Source organism: Chiloscyllium punctatum, chromosome 46 (genome assembly GCF_047496795.1).
Source record: "Chiloscyllium punctatum isolate Juve2018m chromosome 46, sChiPun1.3, whole genome shotgun sequence".
NCBI lineage: Eukaryota > Metazoa > Chordata > Chondrichthyes > Orectolobiformes > Hemiscylliidae > Chiloscyllium > Chiloscyllium punctatum.
In genome coordinates, this window is record NC_092784.1 from 51,929,051 (window position 1) to 51,954,760 (window position 25,710).

General features: G+C 46.9%; 1 protein-coding gene across 9 annotated transcripts in view; it reads right to left on the reverse strand.

Annotated features, from left to right (window-relative positions):
* The window catches only part of elavl3 (ELAV like neuron-specific RNA binding protein 3), a 289,564-nt gene that overhangs the window by 158,871 nt on the left and 104,983 nt on the right, over positions 1–25,710 (reverse strand). For 2 of the 9 annotated variants that reach the window (XM_072564232.1, XM_072564230.1), the window contains exon 1: positions 17,444–17,806. The exons of the other annotated variants lie outside the window; for them this stretch is intronic. In XM_072564232.1, the coding sequence (XP_072420333.1) occupies positions 17,444–17,452 (9 nt within the window). In that variant the 5' untranslated portion in view covers positions 17,453–17,806. Of the gene's footprint in view, positions 1–17,443; positions 17,807–25,710 lie in introns of those variants that run through there. 9 annotated transcript variants of the gene reach the window in all.

Genomic DNA, 25,710 nt, shown 5'->3' on the forward strand with positions numbered 1-25,710 from the left:
AGTTAAGAGTCAACCCCATTGTGGTGGGTCTCGAGTCACATGGAGGCCAGTTCCAGGTCAGGATGGCGGTGTCCTTCACTAAAGGGCATTGGTGAACCAGATGGGTTCCTCCACCTCCCCAACAGTCAGCTTATTTTGAGATTTTTTTTAATATCAAATTCAAATTCCACCATCCGCCAGGTCCCCAGAACATTACCGGGATTAACATTGACTGCTGTCTGACTAGGCTAGCATTTATTGCCTATCCCTAATTATCAAGGGGTAAGGGTTACAGGTCAGCCAGACCAGGTAAGGATGGCAGTACCTTCCCATTAGTGAACCAGATGGGTTTTTCCAACAATCAGCAGTGGATTCATGGCCATCACTAGACTCTTAATTCCAGATTATATTTCAAAAATTAACCTCACTATTTTTCTTCCCCCATAGCCTGGCAATCTCTTCTTCAATTATCTATCCCAACCTCTTTTCAAAGTTGCCGTTGAATCTGCTTCCACTGCCCTTTCAGACAACACGTTCCAAATCTATTTTTCGCTAATAACGGTGAGTAAGCATTCTGGTCTTTGTTATATAATTGTGATAAACTCACTGCATCAGGCGCAGCATCATTAGAATTTTTTAACAGGAAACAGATACCAATGGTTACTGAGGTTACCAGAATAAAGTCCTCTTGTGCAGTTCTACCCAAATAGATGCTTAAACTCATTAAACGGACACCGCATCAAGACTCAACCGAGTTCTTTATACTCTGCACCTATTGCTGCCTTTGGAATATGCTTTCTCTGTTACCATGGATTTTTTTTTCCAATTTACTTCAACGATAGAGAGAAAATTCTGGAAGTATTTCTCCCCAGAGGTATTCAAGTGTGGGTCTCGAATTCTGTTGTTGCCCTGCCCACTTACTCCCCAGAATTGCCATCCTCCTGTTCCCAAGAGTTCAAGAGTTGGTAGGTCCCATGGAGAATAATCACCAACACCCATCTCTGAACTGGGAACAGGTATTTCTTTTTTATTCTTTGACTGTATGTGGGTATTGCAGGCCACTCCAGCTCACCCCAATTTGCCCTTGAACTGAGGGGCCATTTCTCAGGACAGTTAAGTCTCTACCACGTTACTGTGGACCATCCTCTCCCACCCTCATCCACCTATCACCTTCTAAGCTACCTCACCAGCCCTACTACCCCTCTCCTATTTATCTCTCAGCCCCCTTGGGCACCCTCCCACATTCCTAATGAAGAGCTTATGCCAAAAACATCGACTCTCCTGCTCCTCGGATGCTGCCTGACCTGCTGTGCTTTTCCAGCACCACACTTTTGGAGTCTGGAGTCATGTGTAGGCCAGGCCTACACAAATCTTTCAAGATAAGATTTCCTTCCCTCAAGGGCATGAGTGAACCAGACAAGAGCTTTTTATAACAATCATTGACGGTCATCATGACCAGTGTTACCGTTTCAATCCCAGTTTATTATTAATTGAATTTAATAATAGTAATAATAATAGGGCCAAATGGCCTGTTTCCACACTACAGGGATTCTCTAAACACAGCACAGGAAAAGGCCCTTTGGCCCTCCAAGCCTGCACCAAATTAGGGATGGAAGTAAATGCTGGCATTGCAAACAATACCTCACAAAACAAAAAAACAAGCCTGTTCTGCAGTTGGATCTTGGGTGGCATGGTGGCACAGTGGTTAGCACTGCTGCCTCACAGCGCCAGAGACCTGGGTTCAATTCCTGCCTCAGGTGACTGTCTGTGTGGATCTGCATGGGTTTCCCTCTGGGTGCTCCGGTTTCCTCCCACAGTCCAAAAACATGCAGGTCAGGTGAATTGGCCGTGCTAAATTGCCCGTAGCGTTAGATGTAGGGAAATGGGTCTGGGTGGGTGCAGGTCAGTGTAGACTTGTTGGGCCGAAGGGCCTGTTTCCACTACTGTAAGTAATCTAATCTAATCTTAAAATTCCACCAGCCGGCACTGGTGGGTTTGAAACCCTGTCCCTAGTGCATTAACACGGAGCAACAATACGCATTAAAAATGACCAGAGACCTTGCACACAATTTAACAGAGAGAGAGAGAGAGAGGTACAAAAGAGAAAGAATGCTTGCTATGAGAATGGTGCATCAGAATATGAACTAGCATATCACGACTATTTACAGCATTTCTGACTATGAGGTTCTTCAAAGACTTGGACGGGTAGACAACTGCGATACAAGAACATTTGGCCAACCTGTACTGAGTTAGTTAATCAGTCTCCACTAGTTGGCAGCACGTGGGTTTTGCCGCTCCTGGACTAAGCATTAACCAGGGCACACATGTTTGACAGCTGCCTGGTCACCTGCACTCAGAAATGTGTGTGTCTGACAATCCATGAGAACAAGCTTCCATGAGATAAACCATTTCAGACTGATCGCCCAGAGAGTTGTGAGCCCGCAGAATTCTCCCCCACAGAAAGCATCTGAGGCCAAAGCTTGGTTTAATTTCAAGAAGGAATTAGATTATAGTGCCTGGGGCTAAAGAGATCAATGGTGTGGGGAAACACAGGGACAGGTTGTGAAGTTGGATGAGCAGCCACGATCATATTTAATAGTGGAGCAAGCTCAGAGGGCCTACCCCTATCTCATCCAGTGCCCACACGTGCCTTCAAAGCTTCTGAGTCAATGAATTGTTTGACAAGTTATGTCAACTGCCCTCAAGAAAATCGGGTGGCACGGTGGCTCAGTGGTTAACACTGCTGTCTCACAGCACCAGGGGCCCAGGTTCAATTCCAGCCTCAGGCGACGGACTGTGTGGAGTTTGCACATTCTCCCCGTGTCTGTGTGGGTTTCCTCGCACAGTCCAAGGATGTGCAGGCCAGGTGAATTGGCTATGCTAAATTGCCCATAGTGTTCGGTGCATTAGTCAGAGGGAAATGGGTCTGGGTGGGTTTCTGTCCAGTGTGGACTGGTTGGGCCAAAGGGCCTGTTTCCACACTGTAGGGAATCTAGTCAATCACTTTCTTGAACTGCCATTATCCATGTGGTGTAGGGACAACCACAGTGCATTTGTGTCCCCTGTAATTGTTGGATACATTTTGTGACCATTTCTGAAGGTCATTAAGAGTCAACCAAGTCGCCTACTTGGCTGTGAAATTACACCAATCCAGAGATGTTACTAATACGCTGCCAATTTAAAACCACGGCCCTGGCTGATTCTTACAGCTGATTCTGTGCCAACCTCTGCCAACCACTAAGGATGAAGGCAGCAGATACACAGGGTCTCTGCAAGTTGCCCTCCAAGCCGTACACAATACTGAGTTGGGAATATATCACCGTTCCTTCACTGTCACTGAAATTCCCTTCCTAAGTGCAAGTTGTCCTCTGCAGTGCTCCATGAAGGCAACTCACCATCAATTTTCACAAAGCAATTTGGGAATGGGTGATAAAGGCTGGCCCAGCCACATTCCATGTTTTTCTTTCAAAAAAGCAAATGTGCGAAATAAGTGAGTGCTGACAAGATTAATGTTAGAAGACAGTTCAAAGAGGGTGCTGTGAGATTTGTTGGCGTTGAGTGGTGGAGGGAGTCATTGTTGGGGAAGGTCCCATCACTATTTATGGGTTACCGATTGAGTATCCTGCTGCAGGGACAGTTCGCTGAGAAACACAATGTCCCTTGTACCTATCCCACTGCAAAGCTGGGGAAGTACAGCGCTGTGAGTGACCCTACACCCCAAAGACTTCAGTGGGTCACCAGCAATTTCTCCAAAGCGAGTCAGGCTGGACATGAAATGCTAGCTCTGCCAGCGATGTCCCGTGAAGGAATTTTGAAAACGATAACACGTCACTCTATCAATGTTGTCCTGGTCAACAGTCTTCCCTCAACCAGTGAAGGACATATGCCCGAAACGTTGACTCTCCTGCTCCTCGGATGCTGCCTGACCTGCTGTGCTTTTCCAGCACCACACTATCGACTCTAATCTCCAGCATCTGCAGTCCTCACTTTCGCCTCATCCAAAAACTACCTGTCATTTCTGTTTATGGCAAATAATTGCCACTTTATGACATATAACAAGAGTAACTGTGTTTCAAAATAATTCGTCATCCGTGATTTATTATTTCTGTGATGTGACTCGATACAAGTCTTCTCTTCAGTGAAAGTTGAAGCGAGAAAAACACTTAAAAAATATTTTTTTAAAAAATCCAGAATAAAGTACTGGCTGTAATTTGCAGCAACAAAAGCGTCCTGAAATGACTTACTATATCAAGCCATCAAATTATACAGCGGAGCTGTCGAATACATATTATATTCCGCTATGGTGAAGGCAAAACAGAAACAATGTAACATTCAAATAACACCTTGTATTCATTTAATCGAATTCCCCAAATAGTAAATGATTGAACCTTGTCAAATTCTGAGCTGACAGCAGAATCAGCTGCAGAATGTTAATTTTGCTGAAATTGCTGTGTCCAATATCACAGATTGTTCAGCGACAAAACAAAACCTATTTCATTCCTCCCTCGAGACAAAAGAATCTCTTCAAAGTGATTATGGTCTCAAGTTGCTCAAATAGTCAGTGTCCAAGGCAATTACACACGCAAGCACACACACGCATGTATATCCATATATGTATGTGTGTGTATATAATATATTTTTTATATATACATATATATATATGTGTTTTATATATATGTTATATATGTGTGTTTTATATATGTTTTATATGTGTGTGTAGATGTATACTTGTATACATGTTATATATGTATTTGTTATATATATGTATGTGTGTGTGTATGTATGTATATATATAGATAGATAGATATCTATATAAAATTTAAATATTATAAAAAATGGGCTGTTTTTTAAAACTTTGCTTCTGTTAACATGGTTCTGCACGATTGAACAAAAATATTGGAGATAGTTAGTGCACCTCCGGATTACAGTTTGCGTGTTTGAGTGTGACACATTGTGGGATTAATCTGGGGAAGCTGTGGGGGTTGAACATATCTACTGTGCTATTAAGCTGTACAGACTGTTTGATGGCACCAGCGTTTGCATTATTCATGTAATGCGAGTGATGGCGGTGGATAAAAATGAATGCCTTTTATTCTCCCTCCTTCCAATCTGTTTCGACTCATGCTCTCGGGACTCGGGCAAGGCTGGCATTTAACACCCGATGCCCTTGAGAGGGTTTTGATGAGACGCAGAATCACACAGCACAGAAGGAGGCCATTTGGCCCATTGTGCAAGTGCTGGCTCTTTGAAAGAGCTATCTAATTAGACTCACTCTTTCCCCAACATGGAAATGTCTCCTCTAGAAGTATTAGATTCGATTCCCTACAGTGTGGAAACGGGCCCTTCGGCCCAACCAGTCCATACCGACCCTCCGAAGAGCAACCCACCCAGACCTTCTGATTAATGCACCTAATACTAAGGTGAGGTGAATTACCATGGCTAATTCACCTCACCGGTACATCTTTGGACTGTAGGAGGAAACCCACACAGACACAGGGAGAATGTGCAAACTCCACGCAGACTGTCACTTGAGGCTGGAATCGAACCTGGGAACCTAATGCTCTGAGGCGGCAGTGCTAACCACTGAGCCACTGTGCCACCCAAATTCATTTTAATCACTTTCAGGGGTTGGGGGGGGGGGGGGGGGGGGGAGGGGGGAAGAGGGGAGATGGGGGGGTTGGGGATGCTTTATAATCTGTTGTCTTGCCCATCCCTTCAGACAGCGCATTCCAGATCACACAACAAAAACAAAATCTTCATCTTCTCTCTGATTCTTCTACCAGTCACCATAAACCTGTCCCTTCTTGGCCAAATACTTCATTAAAACTACTACTCGGTTTCTGTATCTCTATCAAATCCCTGCTTTGATCTCAGAACAGCCAATACAGTTTCTCCACAAAAAAAGCCCGAGGTTGCAAATTTCTGGAACCTTTCTGGTAAACCTCCTCTCCGAGAAAGGGGATTCACGGCAGTCCATGCTGTGAGATGCTGAGATTCTTATGCAAGAATTTAAGCCAGAACTGTCCTGGAAATATCTGTATAGATGCTGCAAAATGTTAGTTTGACAAAGCAAAACCAAATTTAAAATTGTGTAAGATAGGAATTTCAAACTGAGCACCAAAATCCCAGCTTATCAAATGCCTGTGTGACTGTCAGTTGAGCAACCAGCCTTTTCTACACCTGCTGTTGAGATCACAGACACATTATTGAACAACGAGAGGCCATTCAGCCTACTGAGTGAATTCCAGCACACCCCCTCCCCCCACCCCTACCCCCCCCCCTTCAACCCTCCAGCCCCAGGAAGGCCATGATCAACAGATACATTTTCCACTCCAAGCCACACACCACCCTGACTCAGAAATATTTGGGCGGCACGGTGGGTTAGCACTGCTGCCTTACAGCGCAAGGGTCCCAGGTTCGATTCTAGCCTCGGGCGACTGTCTGTGTGGAGTTTGCACATTCTCCCCGTGTCTGTGTGGGTTTCCTCCCACATTCCAAAGATACGCAGGTCAGGTGAATTGGCCATGTCAAATTGTCAATAGTATTAGGTGCATTAATCAGAGGGGGGTGGGTTACTCTTCGGAGGGTCAGTGTGGACTTGTTGGGCCATAGGGCCTGTTTCCACACAGTAGGTAATCTAATCTATATCACTGTCTCTGGGTCAAAACCTTAGCTGCAGCGTGGATATCTTTACGCGTCTAGAACTGTCACCTTCAACAAGGGGGCCACCAGGGATGGACAATAAATGCTTGCTCCAATACGCCCACATCCCGTGAATGAAAAGGACATCACACCGTTTACCTCAGGCTGCCAATGTTGGCGCAATAATTGCAAAAAGTAGGAATGCACAAATGGCAAATTCTTCAATAGCAGAAAGAGCAGTGAACAGGAGTCTGGTGCAGTGGGATGTGCTGTCTGGCAGCAAGCTACACAGAAACAGGTGATGGTACTATTTAGGAAACTATACAACCAATGGGACATATAGCCTTCAAATAGACATCAGTCCAAATCTCATCCCTACCTTACAACAACACACACTTACATTTTGTTTGATCATGGATGTGAACTTTCAAGGTGAATTTACTCGATCATTTTGTCTTTGCTAAACTTTACAAATTAGATGGCACCCTTTGTTCCTCAAGTGTTTTAACACAACACCGGTTGGGGTTTTTCTATGCAGAGAACTACCTGTTCCCTGATACCTCACAAGCAACTCAATGCCACACTCACGATCAGACAAGGAAGACACTGCATGTCCAATAAGCCTGAAAATCTCACTGTGTTCCTCTGTTCTAAAAAGCTCCCCTGCACTGTTAGGGGCACTCCCTCACGAAATCTCTGGAGCACGAATCCCCTACAGCTCGTCACACATGACGGCGAGTCAGGGGATATAGCACTAGACCGAGGGAATACCCGCCGACAAGAGATAACTACCTTTACCACCTCAAACATGACCAAAACCCACCATGCAATACAAACCAAAGGGCGCAGTGGTACTGACCTTCCCCCTGGGTCGAGAGGTCTGGGTTCAGGTTCGACCCATCCTAGACATGAGTCATGACATATCAGAGCAGGTGTGGAGAAAGCTATTTACAAAAAAATAAGCTGTTCAATTTTGAAACGGGCAGCCTACTAGGACCTGATAGGAATTAATTCCAGCTGCCTCACTGAAAAAGGGTCACTTGTGGTGCAGTGGAACCTCTGACCTTGAAGGCCTGGGTTCAATGCCCCAGGTGTGTATTATCACCTATCTGAACAGGATGATTAAAATTGAATACAATAGAAACCAACCCCTAGCAAAGAGATAGAAAATAGGAGGAGGAGGAGGCCACTCAGCCCCTCCAACCTGCTGTGCCATTCAATATGATCACAGTCCCTTGTTTCCCCTTTCTCCCCCATACCATTTTGTCCCTTTCGCCCTAGGAACTACCTCTTCTGAAAAACATTCAGTGTTTTGGCTTCAACTGCTTTCAGTGACAGAACTTATATTACTCTTACAAGCCCCACAGTACAGATCATTGAGTAGGCTAGGATGGATGACACCACCAACCTTGTTTGTTAGGGTTAGATATGCAGATGGTGGTACAGGTGAGGAGGTCTTTTTTTAAAATAAATACAACACTCCTCTGATGTGTCTGTTCAGGCGGGAAATGTCTATGTTTAAAGGAAATGCTTAGATTTAAAGGAGATTTTCAGACTGTTGAAAGTGACAAACGTTGTGGTGCGGTTAGACCAACCTCACTCTACTGGACACAGCTCTGTTCTGACCACTAACACATTTCACATCTTTCTTGGATGGTTTCTACACCTCCACGATTCTACATGGTATTTCTCTCAGCCTGCCATCCAGAAGGAGTGCACCCACCGCTCAGCTTTAAATGGGAACCAGCTCATCAGTGCCCAGCACAAGTGAAGATGCGATGAAATAGGCAACAACAAAAGTGGAGGCACATCGTGTTGCATTGGCAAGGAGTGAAGTACTTTCTCCCCCCCCCCAGTACTTAGTCAATCTAGATTTTTTTAAATCTAAAAATCAACCTTTTCAAAGATGCTATGCCACACGTCTAGTGAACCTAGACGTTCGTGCTCTGAGGTAGGGCCACTACCACTGTGCCACATGACTTCCCTTAAACAATGGATAGCTTTGCCGGAATGGTGTACATAACTTGTAGCACCATATTAGACTCCCAAGACACAACAATGCAGCCATTTTGGAGCTCAGCAGAGAGTTAGCAAAAGAGATACAACTGGGTTTTTGCTCTCTGATTGTCCAGGCACACAAGGAACGTGGGAGATCACCAGATTGCCGTCAATACCTAAATCTCAACCCCACCTATTGCAGTATTGATAATGTCATCATCATTGTCCGGAGGGGAAAAACAATAGAATCTTCAGTCAGCCAGTGTTAAGTCTAGTGTGCTGTTGGCTTCCCCCATGAGTTTTGGACGGATTAAATTTTGGTCTTGGTGGAAGGTCAGTCTGCTACAGCATTGCTGCCTCTGGTCTGGGAATATAATGATTGGTGAGGCGCCATTCAGTGATTGGAATATTATCTCTCAGAGAGGGAGAGAGAGCGCTCTAACTCAGAGCCCAGGCCGATACAGGACACGGAGAAGATGTCAGAGACCAGAGGGGTCAAGGGCTGCCTGGGGGAATCTATCAGTGGCTACACTGCTGCTTTGGTTCTCTGCAGGGGCACACGGACTGCAGTGTGGCAGGGGCTGTGTACAGAGTGGCGTGGGGTGGGCTGGGAGTCTCTTCAGTACCAGGGCTGGGATCCTGAAGGTTCGAAGTGGCCTGAGGTATTGAACTTGACAGAAATGACTTTCTTAACCGGTAGCAACAAGACGAATGCATGTTCAGAAAAGAGAGTGAGAATGAGTGTGTATGTGTGTGTGTGTGTGTGTATTGTCTCATTGTAACCGAGGGTGTGTGAGGAGCTGAGTAATCTTTCTTCGGGACCATACTATCTGTGCAAAATGACGAATTCTGGTGTCACGTTGAACCGAGACAGATGCTACTACATTCTTAGAGCTGCTGTTTCTCTATTTGAATGCAATCTGCGTAGCACTGCGTTATTTTCTCTCTCTTCCCCCACCCCCTCACACACAGACGTCCAATCTGCCCTCCCCTCCCCCCCTTCCCCCCCCAGGCAGGATTGTGCACTGTGCTTTTATTTTCTTGATCTAGTCGGTGGGGAGACAGGTGAAGAGAAACTCAGTGCGCTTTCCCTCAACAAAGTAACTCCAAGATCGGCTCAATGCAGAGAGGGCTAACTGCATTCTCTGTCAGAGTAAGGTCATGTCAACCCACACGCAACCTGGACAGCTCTGAGGAAGGGTCATTTGACCTGAAACGCTAACTCTGATTTTTCTCTCTCCAGATCTGCTGAACTTTTCCTTCAATGTCTGTTTTCGCACCCTGTACATAACGACCTAACCGGCTTGCTCAGAAACGGTATGATATACAGGCCTCCTATCTCAGAGATAGGGACACTACCAACACACTGCAATAGCCCCTTGCAGAGTCAGCTCATATCTTTCATCATCTTGCTCAGAAATGTTATGATATATCTTTGGAGCAGACACTGGCCTCCTTCCTCAGAGATAGGGTCACCACCAATGCGCCGCAAAAGCCCCTTACTGTGTTAAATTTTACTGTTTCATCACCCTGTTCAGAAATGTTATGATATGCCTCTGGAGCAGGTGGAATATGGAACACTGGCCTCCTGTCTCAGAGATAGGGACACTACCAATGCACTGCAATAGCCCCTTTACTGTGACAAATTAATGATTTGTCATTAACCTGTTCAGAAATGTTATGTAATGCCTCTGGAGCATGTGGAATTTGGAACGCTGGCCTCCTATGCCAGATTGGGGCACTACCACAAGAGCTCCTTACCACCAGCAGTTCATATTTTCCCATCGACTTGGCCAGAAATGCTATGATGTACCTCTGGGCCTGAACCCGGGCCTCCTGTCTCAGAGATAGGGACGCTACCACTGCGCCGCAAGCGCCCACCCCCCTTTGTCTGTCATTCTGTCAGCTCTGGAATGCAGAGAAATGATAACTCAGAGCCCATTGTAACGCGGAGCTGGATCCTGAAGTGCTTTCGGTACACTGCAAATTCTGGTTGGGAATCTTTTGAAGGGCAGGGGTTGCGTTAAAAAAAACAAAAAAAACACCTCCAAATATTACTCTTCCAGCACCTCAGGGAAGGGAGAGACTAGCGTGGGGACACACACAAAAAAAAACCAGAGCCAATACTCTGCATTCAAACAGCAGTGACCTTGTGTTTCAGAATGAGACATTGCATCTTTTTTTCTCTCTCTCTCTTCTCTGTTGGGTGGGGGAAGAGAGAGGAAAAAAAATTGCAAAATGTACACAATGAATCAGAGCTTTGACAATTGGCCTTTGACTCGCCTCGTGTGCAGGACTTTGGGTTTGTTGATACCAGACGCCGATGGTTTCAATTATCACTGGCCTTCTCTCACATCCTGCATCTGAAACAATCCCTGGCAGTCAGGGACAATAAAGGACCGAATTCTTTGAGGGCACCCTTCCCTCTTAAAGCATACCTCCCCGCGTGTCTGTGCCTGTAAGAGAGAGGCGTAGTGTTCCAATCCAGGACAAAAAAAAAATCAGGGGGAGAAATTTGGTGGAACTGATCGTCCCTCCATTTCTATTCTGTTGTTGTTGATGTGTTTGACGCGCTGCCTGTTTAAAGAAAGGCGTGCGTTTTCACCCCGCCACCCATCCCGATTAGCCCAGCCTCGCGGGGAAAGTGAATATCGCCCGAAATTCCGCCTTTTCGAGCGGACAAATCAAAACCCAGTCCAAAGACGGAGACTCGGGGTGGGGGCATCTGCAGTGCACCGGCCGGGAGCTCCCGGTGACAGCTCGCCGAGTGCGCTCTCTCTAGGCCTGGGAGAGCATTTGGTTAAAGGGGACACATAGTTGGATAAAGGAGACACACAGTTGGACAAAGGGGATAGTTTCGAAGTAGGGGACGCTCGGGCAGTTGGATTAAGGGGATTGGGTTGGATTAAGGGGATATTTTGATGGAGGGGGCAGTTGGATTAAGGGGACACAGATTAAGGAGTCGTCGATTGAGGGACAGTTGGATTAGGGGGACACTGTTGAATAAAGGGGACATTTCGATGGACGGGAGTCAATTGGATTAAGGGGACATTTCGTTGGAGAGGACTTTTGGGTTATGGGGGAGTCAGTTGGATTTAGGGGAAGTCAACTTGTTAAAGGGGATATTTCGATGGAGAGGACAATTGAGGTGGGAGACAGTTGGGTTAAGGGGACAGTTGGACAATTGGCTAAAGGGGGATAGTTAGACAAAGGGGGAGATTGTTGGATAAAGGGGGTAGTTGGATAAAGGGGAGGAACAGTTGGCTAAAGGTGGGTCGTTGGATAAAGGGGATGGTTGGATAAAGGGGATGGTTGGATAAAGGGATAGTTGGATAAAGGGATAGTTGGATAAAGGGGAGGAACAGTTGGCTAAAGGTGGATCGTTGGATAAAGGGGATGGTTCGATAAAGGGAGCACAGTTGGATAAAGGGGATAGTTGGATAAAGGGGATGATTGGATAAAGGGAGCACAGTTGGATAAAGGGGATAGTTGGATAAAGGGGATGGTTGGATAAAGGGAGTACAGTTGGATAAAGGGGGATAGTTGGATTAAAGAGCACATTTTTGCACCCCCTCTCCGCCCCCTCCACCCGTGAGCTACTCCTGAGAAACAGTCTCAGAACAATGGCCCCCTTGACCAACAGGGAGGTGGGATGGGTGGGTGGGGCAGGGACGGATGGCTGAATTTGGGCAATTATTTCGGGATTCCCCCTCCCTCCCCGCCAGCACGGGAAAGGGGTGAGAGTCTCAGGGTACAAACCGGGCCGTCGGCGCAGGGTGTCTGAAGCCGGGAGAAGGAGAGACGAGACGGGGACTTCCAAACAAAACAAAAGCCAATCGCGGCTCACCGCCCTTCGCTCTCCGCACTGCGGAGTTCACCTCCCCCTCCTCCCCCTGAACGCTCCTGAAACTCATCGATACAAATCCAATGCATTTTTCGAGTGGGGAGGGGGCGGGTTTCTCATCTATCGACGGCTGGTGGGCTGTGTTCAAAAAGCAAATCTATTGTGGGTTGCGGATTAATGATTTCAGATTAGCTGACCGTGTCTTGATGCTTTTAAGAAAACGGTGGTGAAATTTTCCAGCAAAAATTTTGTATTTCTTTTCTCTCTGGAGGGGGGCTACTTATTGACTGAGCGGATTCAGAGAAAAGTCAAAATCAGCTTTTGAACATTGACACCTCAATGCGAGGCTACAGACGGTGCGTGCGAATGTTTACTTAACGAATTATTTTTTGGTTTGGAACCAGGCATGGGGCTGGGGACTGGAACATTGACTTCTTTAGCCATCAGTTCTCAGGAAGGGTCACTCGACCCGAAACATTTTCTCTGATTTCTCTCTCCACAAACGCTGCCCAAGACCCGCTGAGCTTTTCCAGCGATTTCTGTGTTTTCTGATTTGCAGCATCCGCGGGTTCTTTGAGTTTTGCCTTCCTTTAACAAAATAAAAAACGGTCTTTTCTTCTTAAGGCTTTGGGGGAAAACAGGAAGAAATCCGGGAGACCTTTGGAGAGGGCAACCACTCCGTTTGAACGGCGCTAGAAAATGGGTGAACCATCAGCTGAAAGTTGGAGGTTAGGAGTTAAAGACTTGTCCGCACTCACCAAAAACCCTTTGACAAGTTGTAAAAAAAAGTGTACAAATCATCAGCGATTTATTCCAAATTTATAGATATATTCTCCCTGGATTCTAGAGAGAAATTAATTCCGGGGGGGGGGGGGGATTATTTTGATCAGAAATCGCTGGAGAAACTCGGCTGGACTCGAAATGTTAATTTTTTTTCTGTTTCTCTCTCCTCTCAGATGCTGGTGAGTTTCTCGAGACATTTCTGTTTTTGTTGCAGACGCACGATTCTCTGTGACGGCTTCAGGGAATTACTTGAGTTTCTTGTTTGTGAACGCCGTCCCGCCCCACCCCAATTTCCTACATCCAAAACCTGCGGGTGATATCAATCAAGAGACAAAAAGAAACAGAAATCGCTGGAAAAGCTCAGCAGACAGAGAGAGAGAGAAAGTAGAGATAACGTTTCGTGACCAGGCTCCCTTCCTCAGAACGGAATTTCCAACATTCTCGAAATTTCTTCACAACCAAACCTGGTTTTTTTGTTTCTGTTTGGCGTTCTCGAATTTTAAAAATGTATAGAACTATTTCATCAACCCGCTTCTGAAGCCAGAGATTGAGACATTGCCACCTGCACCACCGGTCCAACATCAATCATTACAATCATAAGCCTTGAGCACAGGTCATTGTTAGACACAAGCTCTTGTCGCTTCGAGAATTGTCGTTTTGCTTTGAATAAAAGCCCGCAGTAATGCAGGTGCTGTGATTTGCCATCAAATTATACACTTCTCTCTCCCTGAGTGCTGTCAGGGCTGGACCACGCTGTAAGCTGCCTCAGTCTTGGTGGAGGGGCAGGAGAAGGAAGGAGACTGTTGAGTTTAAGCACGACACGGTCATCCCGAGTGGGACAGCCCCCCTGACCCCAATGGCGCTGAAGCGAGCCGGTGCACACTCGCCAGTGACCCCGGCTCTGGAATGAGAGGCCCTCCCTGAATCCCTGCCGCTAACAGGTCGCGGCCCAAGAGCCACAGGGAGAATGGGGGGGGGGGGGGGCTAACCACTGCGTTCGGGAGAGGGTGGGTGCGGTCGGGGAGGAGGGAGGGGTGTGGGGGTGTTCAGGGGGTGGGGTGCAGATGAAGGGGCGGTGGGCACGATAGAGTGGTGTGCGAGGTGGACTCCGGACGAGGGTTCAGTCACTGAAACCTGCTTCCCCCCCCCCCCCCGCGGGAGACAAAGGCATAATTTAACAGAAAGCAGCTTCTGATTTTACCTGACACTCCTACTACAGAATCTATGCCTTGTTTTTCAATCCGGTATAGTTTCACATTGATTCCACACCTACCCAAACCCACTGACAGCCAGATTCATTTCCTGGTGTTTCATCAATAATTAAGGGCCGAAAAAAAAATATAAGTTTCACTGCAATTAGCCCTAGTGTCCATCAAATCGATCTGGCATAAGTAAATATACAACAAGTCAGTCATTATTCAAAGCGAGTTCCATTAGGAGCTCCACAGCGTACAACTGAATTAATTTCTGACTAACCTGATGTCGGGAAATCAAATTCAATATCCCTCCACTCCCCCACCAGGAAAAACAAATAACAAATATGAAATTAAAACAGGAAAGCAAGTCACCTTAGCATGGTTTAGCAGCATCCCTGAATTAATGAACACAGCGAGAGAGAGGGGAAAAAAAACCCCGTTGCCTGACGCTGAGCAGCTGGGTGGGAATCGATGCACAGAATGATCCAACGAGAGAGAATACCAACAATTCTATTTCAGGCAGAGACGGACAGGTTACTGATTGCCAAGGGGGTGAAATATTATCGGGGGATATGCAGGATTGTGGAGTTGAGATCGCAATCTGATCCACCGTGATCTTATCGACTGGCGGAAGACTCTTGAAGGGCCGAATGGCCTATTTTATTCCCCCCACGTTCGTTCGGAAATACACACAGTTTCCAGCGAGCCCTGGATCTTCTGAGAGGGAATTGCTAAAGGCGCTCATTCTAAAGTGGGGTCAGATAGAATTCTTGCTCCCTTGACCCTTTGGCATTGTGGCAGGTGGGAGGTGCCGCTGACCTAGGGGTAGAGTTGACTCTGACGGGGAGGCACTCGGGGGTGGGGGGGGGGGGGTGGGGGCGTCGTTCCCCGCTTCCCCCCTTGTTCCCACCCCACAACACCCCGCACCCACCCACCCACAATGGCTGCGCTGTTGCCTTGCAATGATGTTCCAATCCCTCTCCTCGGCACCAGGGGCACAGGAAATGTGCAGTGAGATGCCAGCTGGATATTCTAGGGTGGTGGTGGCTTGGGGGTTGAAATGTACGGCTGCATTGGGTGTGTGTGGGGGGGGGGGGGGTTGGTGTGTGTGGGATGAATAATGGTGTGGGAGGGGTGGAAAAGGAGTTTGACTGACAAGTCCACGATGGGATTGACTTGGTCCATCTCGGCTGGGCAAAGGGCCACCCGAGATGGAGGCATGCGTTTGATGCCAACCCCTCCCTCACCCCACAGGGGGTTTTACGGGGGCATTGTCGTGTCACTTGGTCTCCCTGTACCAAGCGTAGACCATTTGGTAACGGAGTCTCTTGGTCGGAAACATCCCTCCTGTGTCTCAGTCTGGCTTGGAAAGGCAAGCACATTTTGCATCAATTAAAGGGCTTTTCATCTGGAAAGCAAAATCCACTTCAGAACTGCCTTTTTTTTTTAGCATTCCGACAACCTGATTACATTTCCACAGGGATTGGGTTGCGGGGGTGTATTGGGGAGGGGGATGGAAGAGTTGGGGGGGGGGGGGATTGCACAGTGGGAGGGGTGAACGGGTTAAGAAAGGGCGGAGTGAGCAGAATTTTCACTGACAAGGGAACAGGAGCTTTGTGATTTGTTCTCTGGGGGAGGGGGGGGGCAAATCCAATCAGTCCTCATTTAAATATAAACCTGGCGAGATGGGGGGGGGGGGGCGCGGGGTGTGGAATTTAATGTCCACAATGAGTGCAACAATTCAATTTGCGATCACAATCCTCAGTCTGATCTCTCTCTCCCTCGTTTTTGTGGGATTTCGGAAGAATTGTAATTGCACCCCCTCCTTCAAGGATGTCCTGGAATGCTAAAATTGGATTCTGTGGCAATCTCCCGCGGTGGGAGAGTGGGACAAGGTGGGCGGCAAAGAAATGGTCAGATTAATGCCGGAGGATTTGAAATCAAAATAGATTCCCCCTTTTTTTGTGTGTGTGTATGTGTCGTTACACCCCCCTGCTTTCCGTCTGGGTTAAATTCTACGGCTTTCCAGAATGGGAAACGTTACTGGCAGATTTTTAAACCTCTGAACCCAGCCCCGAACAGTCGAATAAGATGGGCATTCGCCCTTTCTTTTGGAAAGGCAAAGAACAGAGTAGCATTTCACAAACACACACAGAAAAAAAATCCTATTGTCCGTGCAGAAATTCTTGCAGTTTTCTCCTTTTGCAACTGTTCAAGAGGATTTTTAAAAAAATAGGCTTCCCCTCTAACGCATTTGAAATTGTAGCAATGCTGCCTATTTATATCTCTTGCCCCCCCCCACCCCACCCCCACCCCGTCTCCTCTCGACCCCCCCCCCCCCCCCTCAGTATCCCCTGTCTCTTCAGGAGAGTTGAAATTGTCTCCATAGGTGTTAAGTATGAGGTGGGTGGGTGGGGAGATTTGGAAAGATGCAGGGCTGGTATTTCTCCACCATCATTCCCCATACCCCTCCTCAACCACCCCTCCACCCCCCCCCCCTCCCCGCCATCCACAACCATCTCCCTCCCCTTCCAACCACCGCCCTCCAACACACAATGTATTCATTCCTTCTTTCCAAGACCTGAAACGAGACACGTCAACAACAAAAAAAAAAGGTATCTCTATCACCCCCATCCTCATTTACAAAAGCGACTTCGCAATTTTTTTGGGTGGGTGTGGGGGGAGGTGGGGGGGGGGGGGAGGTGGGGGAGGGAGGGGGGGAGGGAGGGACAGTTCACCATCGCCTGAATGCCCTCTACGTGTCCTATGTCTTTAGAGAATTGAGACCCACCCTGCTTTCTCTGAAGGAAGAGGGGCCATTTTACATCAGCAAAGACATACAAAAGCCTTCTTACACACACACACACACACACACACATCTTGGAAGCTGTGTTACAGGGAACAAAAGACAGCACAAAAAGAAATGGCTATAACGAGAGGGAAAGATCAAACCGCCAATGATAGATAGAGAGAGAGAGAGAAAAAAACCACAAATACCTACAGTGACCATTCTTAACGGGCAGAGCGACGATTTCTAAGTCCGGCGTGGCTTTCAATCTTCTTGGGGAGGGAGAAAGATTTGTAAAGGAGGAGCGCAGTTGGTTAACGTCTTATTTTCGCCTCTGTCTTCAATTGGTTTCCAATGGACATAAAGTCTTGCACACAGGCGCGTGTGTGCACACGACACACGTACACACCCACTCACTCTCTCTCTCTCTCACACACGCATACACACACACACACACACAGGCTCAAAATAAAAAAAAAACAATCTAGTGGCTGGGATGCTGAGGGTCCGGACAAGCTTTCCTTTTGCTCCTGCCCCCGAGGTTTAAGCTTCAATAGCCCTGCAGTGTGCTCCTGTTCGCTTTATGTTCCCATCTGTTAGAGGGAGCGTGCTGTCTGATTGGCTGCCACTTCAGGGAGGCAGAACTGACGGGGCCTGTCTTTAACATTCAGTACCCTCCCCGACAGCCTCCCTCCCCTCAGCCTCCAACCCCAACTGATTTATGGAGGATGCAGTATTTCTCTTCTTACCTGCAGTGTATGAGCTTGGAGTGCTTGAGTACTGTGAGTGTGTGTGTGTGTGTGTGCTATATCCCTGTGTTTGGGAGTGTGTGTCAGTGTGTGTCTGCCAGTGTGTGTGCGTTTCTGTGTCTCTGTGTGTGAGTAAGTGTATCTGTCTTTGTGTTTCTGTGTTTGGGAGTGTGTGTCAGTATGTGTCTGTCAGTGTGTGTATGTGTGTGTGTTTCTATCTGTGTGTGTGTAAGTGAGTGTGTTTCTGTGTCTGTGTGAGTGAATGTGTATGTAGCTGAGTGTGTGAGTGAGTGTGATTGTGTGTGAGCGAGTATGTGTGTCTATGTATGTATTTGTCTCCCTGTGTGTGCATGTGTGAGAATCTGATTGTGTATGTGTGTATGTGTGTATCTATGTGTTTTTGTGAGAGTGTTTGTGTATATCTGTGTGTGTTTGTAAGTCTGTGTCTTAGAATGTGTATCTACGCGTGTATGAGTATGTGTATGTGTGCATGAGAGTGTGCGTATGTGTGTGTATGTGAGATTGTGTGTGTCTGTTTTTATGTACACTTGTGTATATGTGCCCACGCGTGTGTCCCTTTGCAATGTTTGTGCCTGTGAGGTTCAGTTTCCCTTCAGGACAGGACATTAGGAACCCATCACTCTCACACTCCTGCCCCTCCTTTCCCCGGCCCACATGAAGCCAGGAATGGCAATTACCAGTGAACGCCACCATCGGCTTGAACCCTGAGGGTAGGGGACCCTGTCCTGATAGACGTGTGGGGGCGCTTCAGTGGGACGGTGGTGGACATGAACCACCAACGTTTGCCCACGCCACCGTCTTGAGGGAGTCAGACCTGACCAAGGACCCAATAGACTTGAGAAGGCTCTGGGAGATGCCAGCGAAGGGTCGAGGTGCCACAGAAACGCAGGGGATGTTAGCCACGGCATGTGGTGCTGGAACGGACCGGCGTCAGCACCTTGGACAGCAACAAGCGGCTCATGTGAACTGGGAACAAGAGGAGGCCCCTTCCAGCCTGCTCCACCACGCAATAAGATCATGGCTGGGTCTGATAACCTCAACTCCGCCCTCCTGCACATCCCATACAGCATGGTTACTGCTCATTGGCTCCCTTTGCATTGCATTTGGCTATTGCAATTAAACCAGAGGCACTCAAGATCACTGCTCTCCAAAGCATCTCCTCTCTTGAGTGAAACCTTGTTATGAATTCTCCCAGGAAGGAAGGTCGCCTCGCTTCCAGGATTGTCTCGAGAGTTTCCAAAAAAAATGCAGCTTTATCTCCATGACATTCCAGCATGTAACTCCCAGGGGAAAAATGGAGACGGGATTGAAAATAATATTAATTGCTCCGATTTTTTAAAGCCCTTTTTCTCTGTTAGTATTGGAATAGTAGAGATGGGATTAAAATGAGGCTTTTAAAAATCTGTTCATGGGACATTGGCCTCACTAATTAGTCTGTTTATTGCCCACATTTAATTGTCCTTGAGAGGGTGATGGTTAGTCACTTCCTTGAACCGTTGTGGTGGGTATGCCCACAATACGATTAGGGAGGGAGTTCTAGGATTTTGACCCAACGACAGTGAAGGAACAGTGATATAATTCCATGTTGGATGGTGAGTGGCTCTTGTCATTCCAGTTAGTAGGTATTTGTAGGGTTGGCAGGTGTTGTTGAAGGAGACTTGATCAATTTCTGTAGTGCATCTTGTAATTGGTTCACCCTGCTGCTACTGAGCATCAGTGGTGAGGGAGCAAATGTTGGGAGCAGGACTGATCAAGCGGGCTACTTTGGCCTGCATCATTTATTCATTGCTTATCCCTGCGAGCACCTTTGAGAAAGGGGAGCTGGAGATTTGCAAAAGATGTTAAATTGCCCTTTCAGGAGTTGACCTTCTTGAGTGTTGTTAGAGCTGCACCTATCCAAGCAAGTGAGGAATATTCTGCCTCATTCCTGACTCATGCTTTATAGGTGGTGGACAGGCATGGGGAGATGGGAGATGGGTTGCTGCATATTTGACTAGATGGGCAAGTTGGAGACGATGATGAAGCCTTCAACATGATGGCTAGCCAGACTGGTCATGGTGTCAGTGGAGGTCACTGGGCTGTTCTAGATTACACCAGTGTCTTTTGCTATGTATATCTTTATTGAGATCATGGTGAGGAGATTGCTACTAATGAACTGCAAGCAATGTCTCAATAAGTTATTGGTTATATTGTAGCTGCCGCCCACATGTTGTACACTGAATAACCATGTATCGATATTTCCACCATCACACTTAGCCATAAATTAAACAACAAGCAGAAGTACTGGGTGCACAATCTGAAACTGACAGCAACTATCAAACTGGAAAGATCGCTGACCAACTTACAATTGAGCTCTGACTGACCTGCCCCAAATTAGACTTTGTCATCTTAAAGGGATAAATACTTATAACAAAATAATACACCATGTGTTACTTGGTACGAAGGGCTGATGCCCAAAACGTTGATTCTCCTGTTCCTTGGATGCTGCCTGACCTGCTGCGCTTTTCCAGCAACACATTTTCAACTATAGTTATAGTATATTGCTAATTCATTAAAACGCCTCTTAGATTCCTTGTATTCAATCATGATTTAGAATGCAGTACACAAATAATGTGAGGATTCCATTTCCTAAATTAATAGCTTTTTTTGTTACAAAATTCAACAATTGAAAGTTTATGGTTGCCACCAGATTAGATTTTTATTAACTAAGTGTAGCCAGCACTAGTTGCTGTGGTGAGATTTGAATCAGGAAGTTAGGCTGAAACTCTAGACTAGAAGTCTTGCTGCTATATCAACCTCTCCCGTCTTGTATCGTGGAAGCAGAACTTCATTGATTTCTGGGATAAATCAACACTTGCTCTTTGAGGATGGAGGAAGGGGAACAGGATGGATTCCATTTGAACTCTCCCTCCTAACAGCACGGTGGGTGTATCTACAACCCTGTGGACTGCAGTGGTTCAAGAAAGTGGCTCGCTCCCACCTTCCCTCGGACAATTAGAGGTGGACAATGAATGCTGAGCTGGTCAGTGATGCCAACCCCCTGTGATAGAGTTAAAAAGAACCAGCAATTCCTGAGTCTCTATAGCATTGCCATTGTGTGGGGATGGTTAGCTTAGTCAGTTGCCTTGTGGTGCAGGGTGACATCAGCAGTATGTGTTCAGTTCCCAACACCAGCTAAGGTCACTGTGAAGGGTTCTCCTTCTCAACATCTCCTCTTGCTACAGGCATGCTGACCCTCAGGTTAAACCAGCACCAGTCACCTCTCTCCAATGAGAGAGCAGCCCAATAGTTGGCTGGGGACTATGGCAACGATACCGTTGCTGATAACACACACTATTATCATGAACTATGCTTATTGAAGTAAATAGAAAAGAAACAAAAACAGACACCTCCTACTCAATTACAGAAACTTTCAAATCCAACTGAGAATGCCCTCCAATGGAACAGTAGAGAGTTTAAAGAGGATTTATTCATTTAGGGCTGGACTTTCTCTGAACCCAATCATTGGGCTGAAATGTCTGTCAGAAACATGGAACCAATCACTCAATGTGATTTTCACCTCCTTCGGCCAACCACTGGTCAGGGATGGGGATTGTGCCTGACATCCAATTTAGGGGGGAAGTGAATGGCTCTGGAGTCAAGAGGGCCAATTGGTTGGAAGCAGCAGTAAGGCCCCAATGGCATGACAATTGGATTCCAAGTCAGACATATAAAACTAGATGCAAATGCCTTTCTTGACATTTACTCTATTTCTGCAATGTAGCATTAAAAATGCCTATTTCCTATTGCTTCACCAACCCAGAGCCCCAACAGTCCCTCTTTATATGTGCTCACAGCACCTGTTCAATCAATACCACTGCAATTTTTAAAATCCTTAATCTTAATAACACAATTAACATAACATCAACAATGTTTTGAGGCGGGGTCGCCCTCTCTCTCTATTCACCTTTTTGGGATATTCCATTTACAGTGACATTTTTTGCACGATATGTGTTTTTGTGGGTGTGTGTCAGTGAAAGTATGTGTATGTGAGTGTGTGTGTGAAAAACTGTATCAGTGTAAGTGCATGTGTATCAATGTGTGTGTGTAGGTCTACCTGTGTGATTGTATGTGTGTGTCAGTGAAAGTGTGTGCACATATGAGTGTGTGTGCGTGAAACTGTGTCGATGTAAGTCTATGTGTGTGATTGTGAGTGTGTGTATAAGTCTGTGTGATTGTGAGTACATGTGGGAGTGTGCCTGTTGTATGTATGACTGTGTATCAGTGTTTTGTTTTTATATTTCTGTTGTGTGTGTGTGACTGAGTGTGTTTTGTGTGTGAGTGCTGTATGTGCACATTGTGTGATTCTGTGCATGTATGTGCGTGTGAGTGTGAGAGTGCATGTATGTATGTGTGTGAGTGCATGTGTGTGAGTTTGTGTGCATGTGAGTGTGTGTGTATGAGTTTGTGTATAAGTGAGTGTGCGTGTGTGTGAGTGTACATGTGTGTGTATGAGAGTGGATGTGTGTGCATGAGTTTGTAAGTGTGTGTGTTTGAGTTTGTGACTGTGTATGTGTGTACGTATGAGTGTGTGTGTATGTGAGTGTGAGCGTGTGTGTGAGTTTGTATGTATGTGTGTGTGTGTGAGCTTGTATGCAAGTGTGTGTGTGTGTGTGTGAGAGTATGTGTGTGTCTGTGTGTGTGTGTGTGTGAGTATTTGTGAGTGAGTATGTGAGGGTCTCCCTCTCTCCAGACAGAAAGCCTTGGGGTGGGTGGAAGAATAAACCAGGACCCAACAGCAGTTGAAAATCTCAGATTGACCCGCACAGCTGATTGGTCATGCACTTTGAGGACATTCACTAGTAACACGCAACTCTTAGAAACAATACAGGACATTATTGCATATATCATTTAATACCTTCTGCCAATGCAGACTGAGCAATGCCACTTAATAATTCTAAAAAGTGCCTTCCACACATTTAATCAAGTCTAGGTAGTAGCTTTGAATTTAAATGTTGAATCATTGAAGCATATGGCATAGAATGAGGCCATTCGGTCTATCGTGAAAAGGAGGCCATTTGGCCCATCAGGCCTGAGCTGACCAGAATAGAGCCTAACCCGCCACTTTTCAGCCCTATAGGCACTGCAGATCCAAATTTCTTTTCAAATACCCTTCACACTTCTACCTTGGTAACTCTTTCAGGCAGTGAGTTCCAGACCCCATCCTATTTATCTGCGGTGACCCTTGCACTCCCTTCGGAACCTTCCCCCCATGGACTCTGAATGGGTTGTGGTGCAGGGTCCTCTGTCGCGATGATTTCCTGCTGCTGAGTGGTTCGTGGGACTAAGAAGAGGCCATTCAGTCCCCCCGAGTCTGCTACGTCATTCGGTAAGAGCCCGGTTGATCCACATTCTAACGCCATCTATGTGCCGTGGGCCTACACCCTCTCTGTGACCTTGACCGGCAAAAGATGCTTTGATTTCCGAATCGCTGAGTTGCCATTGGCTGTGTCCTGCAGTAACAGGCCACAGACATCCACCACATTTTACCAGGAGGCGCCCTCCCTTAGCTTCCCTCCTGAACAGCCTGGTGCTGCTGTTGGAATGGTGACTACCTTCCCTTACTGATCCAACAACCTCCTTTCAAAAGTCTCCACCCGGTCACCCTTTCCGTACACAAGGGAATACTAACCTAGCTTGTGGCACCTCTTCTCAGAATTAGATTAGAATCCCTACAGTTCGGCCCAACAAGTCCACGCAGGTCCTCCAAAGAGTAAACCCACCCAGACCCATTTCCCTACATTAACCCCTGACTAATACATCTAACCTACGCTTCTCTGAACCCCATGAGCAATTTAGCGTGGCCAATTCGCCCTAACTTGCACATCTTTGGACTGTGGGAGGTAACCCACACAGACACAGGGGAGAATGTGCAAACTCCACACAGACACTCGCCCGACATGGGAGTGAAACCCGGGTCCCTGAAACTATGAGGCAGCAGCGCTAACCACTGAGCCACTGAGCTGCCCCTTAATTAATACTGAGAATGTAGCCCGGTCCAACTCCCCTTAGTTAGCTGGTCCTTAGCTGTCCTGACTCACTGCAGGAAATATTTCCAACATCTCACCAATTGTTCTGTGGTTATTATGTATTGGAACATTATGCAGCACAGAAACAGGCTTTTTAATACAACTCATTTATATTATTAGCTTCACATGGACCTCCTCCTGCTCTTTTAATCTAACACCATCAGAATAGACTTGCCCCCTCATGTTTTCAGCAAACTATTATAAATAGTTTTTGCTGTTTAGAAGACTGAGAGGTTATCTGATTGAGGCTTTAGGGGCTGGATGCAGAGAGGATGCTTCCCCCTCGCCCCTCCAATTCAAACTGGGAGCAGGAGTAGGCCATTTGGCCCCTCCAGCCCATCCCACTTTTCAATAAGGCCATATGACAGATCTCAACACCATGTGTATGTTGATGCCATTGTCAATCATGGACCAGTCGATCTCTGCTGGAATATGATTGGGATTATGTGGGAATGTCGAAGCCGCAGGGGGCGCAGGTTCAAAGTAAGAGGCATCTTCTTTGGATGGCTAAGTGGTTAGTGCTGCTGCCTCACAGCACCAGAGACCTGGGTTCAATTCCCGCCTCAGGCGACTGACTGTGTGGAGTTTGCACGTTCTCCCCGTGTCTGCGTGGGTTTCCTCCGGGTGCTCCGGTTTCCTCCCACAGTCCAAAGATGTGCAGTTTAGGTGAATTGGCCATGCTAAATTGCCCAGAGTGTTAGGTGAAGGGGTAAATGTAAGGGAATGGGTCTGGGTGGATTGTGCTTCGGCAGGTTGGTGTGGACTTGTTGGGCCGAAGGGCCTGTTTCCACACTGTAATGTAATGTAATCTATAGCCAGGGCTGAGTTGGACAGATATTTGATGGACAAGGGAGTTGAGGGTTATGGGAAACAGGCTGGAAATTCACCTTCCGGCCACAGTCATATCAGCCTATTGAATGGTGGAATACATCCAACGGGCTGAATGGTCTACACCAGCTTCTATTTCTTACGGTCTGGTCAAATGTTCTGAGGTAGTCACCGCAATCACTCCTCTTGGGGTCAAGCTCCAGGCTGTAACAACTCTCTGGGTGAAGAACCGTAGAAAGTAGAATGTAAACATTATTCAGCACAAAGTCAGGGAGAAGATTTGTAGCTCGGGTGCTCGTTGTTGTGGTTCTGTTCGTCGAGCTGGGAATTTGTCTTGCAAACATTTCGTCCCCTGTCTAGGTGACATCCTCAGTGCTTGGGAGCCTCCTGTGAAGCGCTTCTGTGCTGTTTCCTCCGGCATTTATAGTGGCCTGTCTCTGCCGCTTCCAGTTGTCAGTTCGAGCTGTCCACTGTAGTGGCACTCATCCACAGACTCTATCAACCAACACATCGACCTGGACCCAATATACCGGCCACTACAGCGGACAGCTCGAACTGACAACCGGAAGCGGCAGAGACAGGCCACTATAAATGCCGGAGGAAACATCACAGAAGCGCTTCACAGGAGGCTCCCAAGCACTGAGGATGTCACCTAGACAGGGGACGAAATGTTTGCAAGACAAATTCCCAGCTCGGCGAACAGAACCACAACATTATTCAGCACAGAAAGTGGCCAGTCAGCCCTTTGTATCTGGACAGCCTGAATACGCTAGCCGCCACTCTAACCCCACTTCCCAGGTTCCTTTTCAATGAG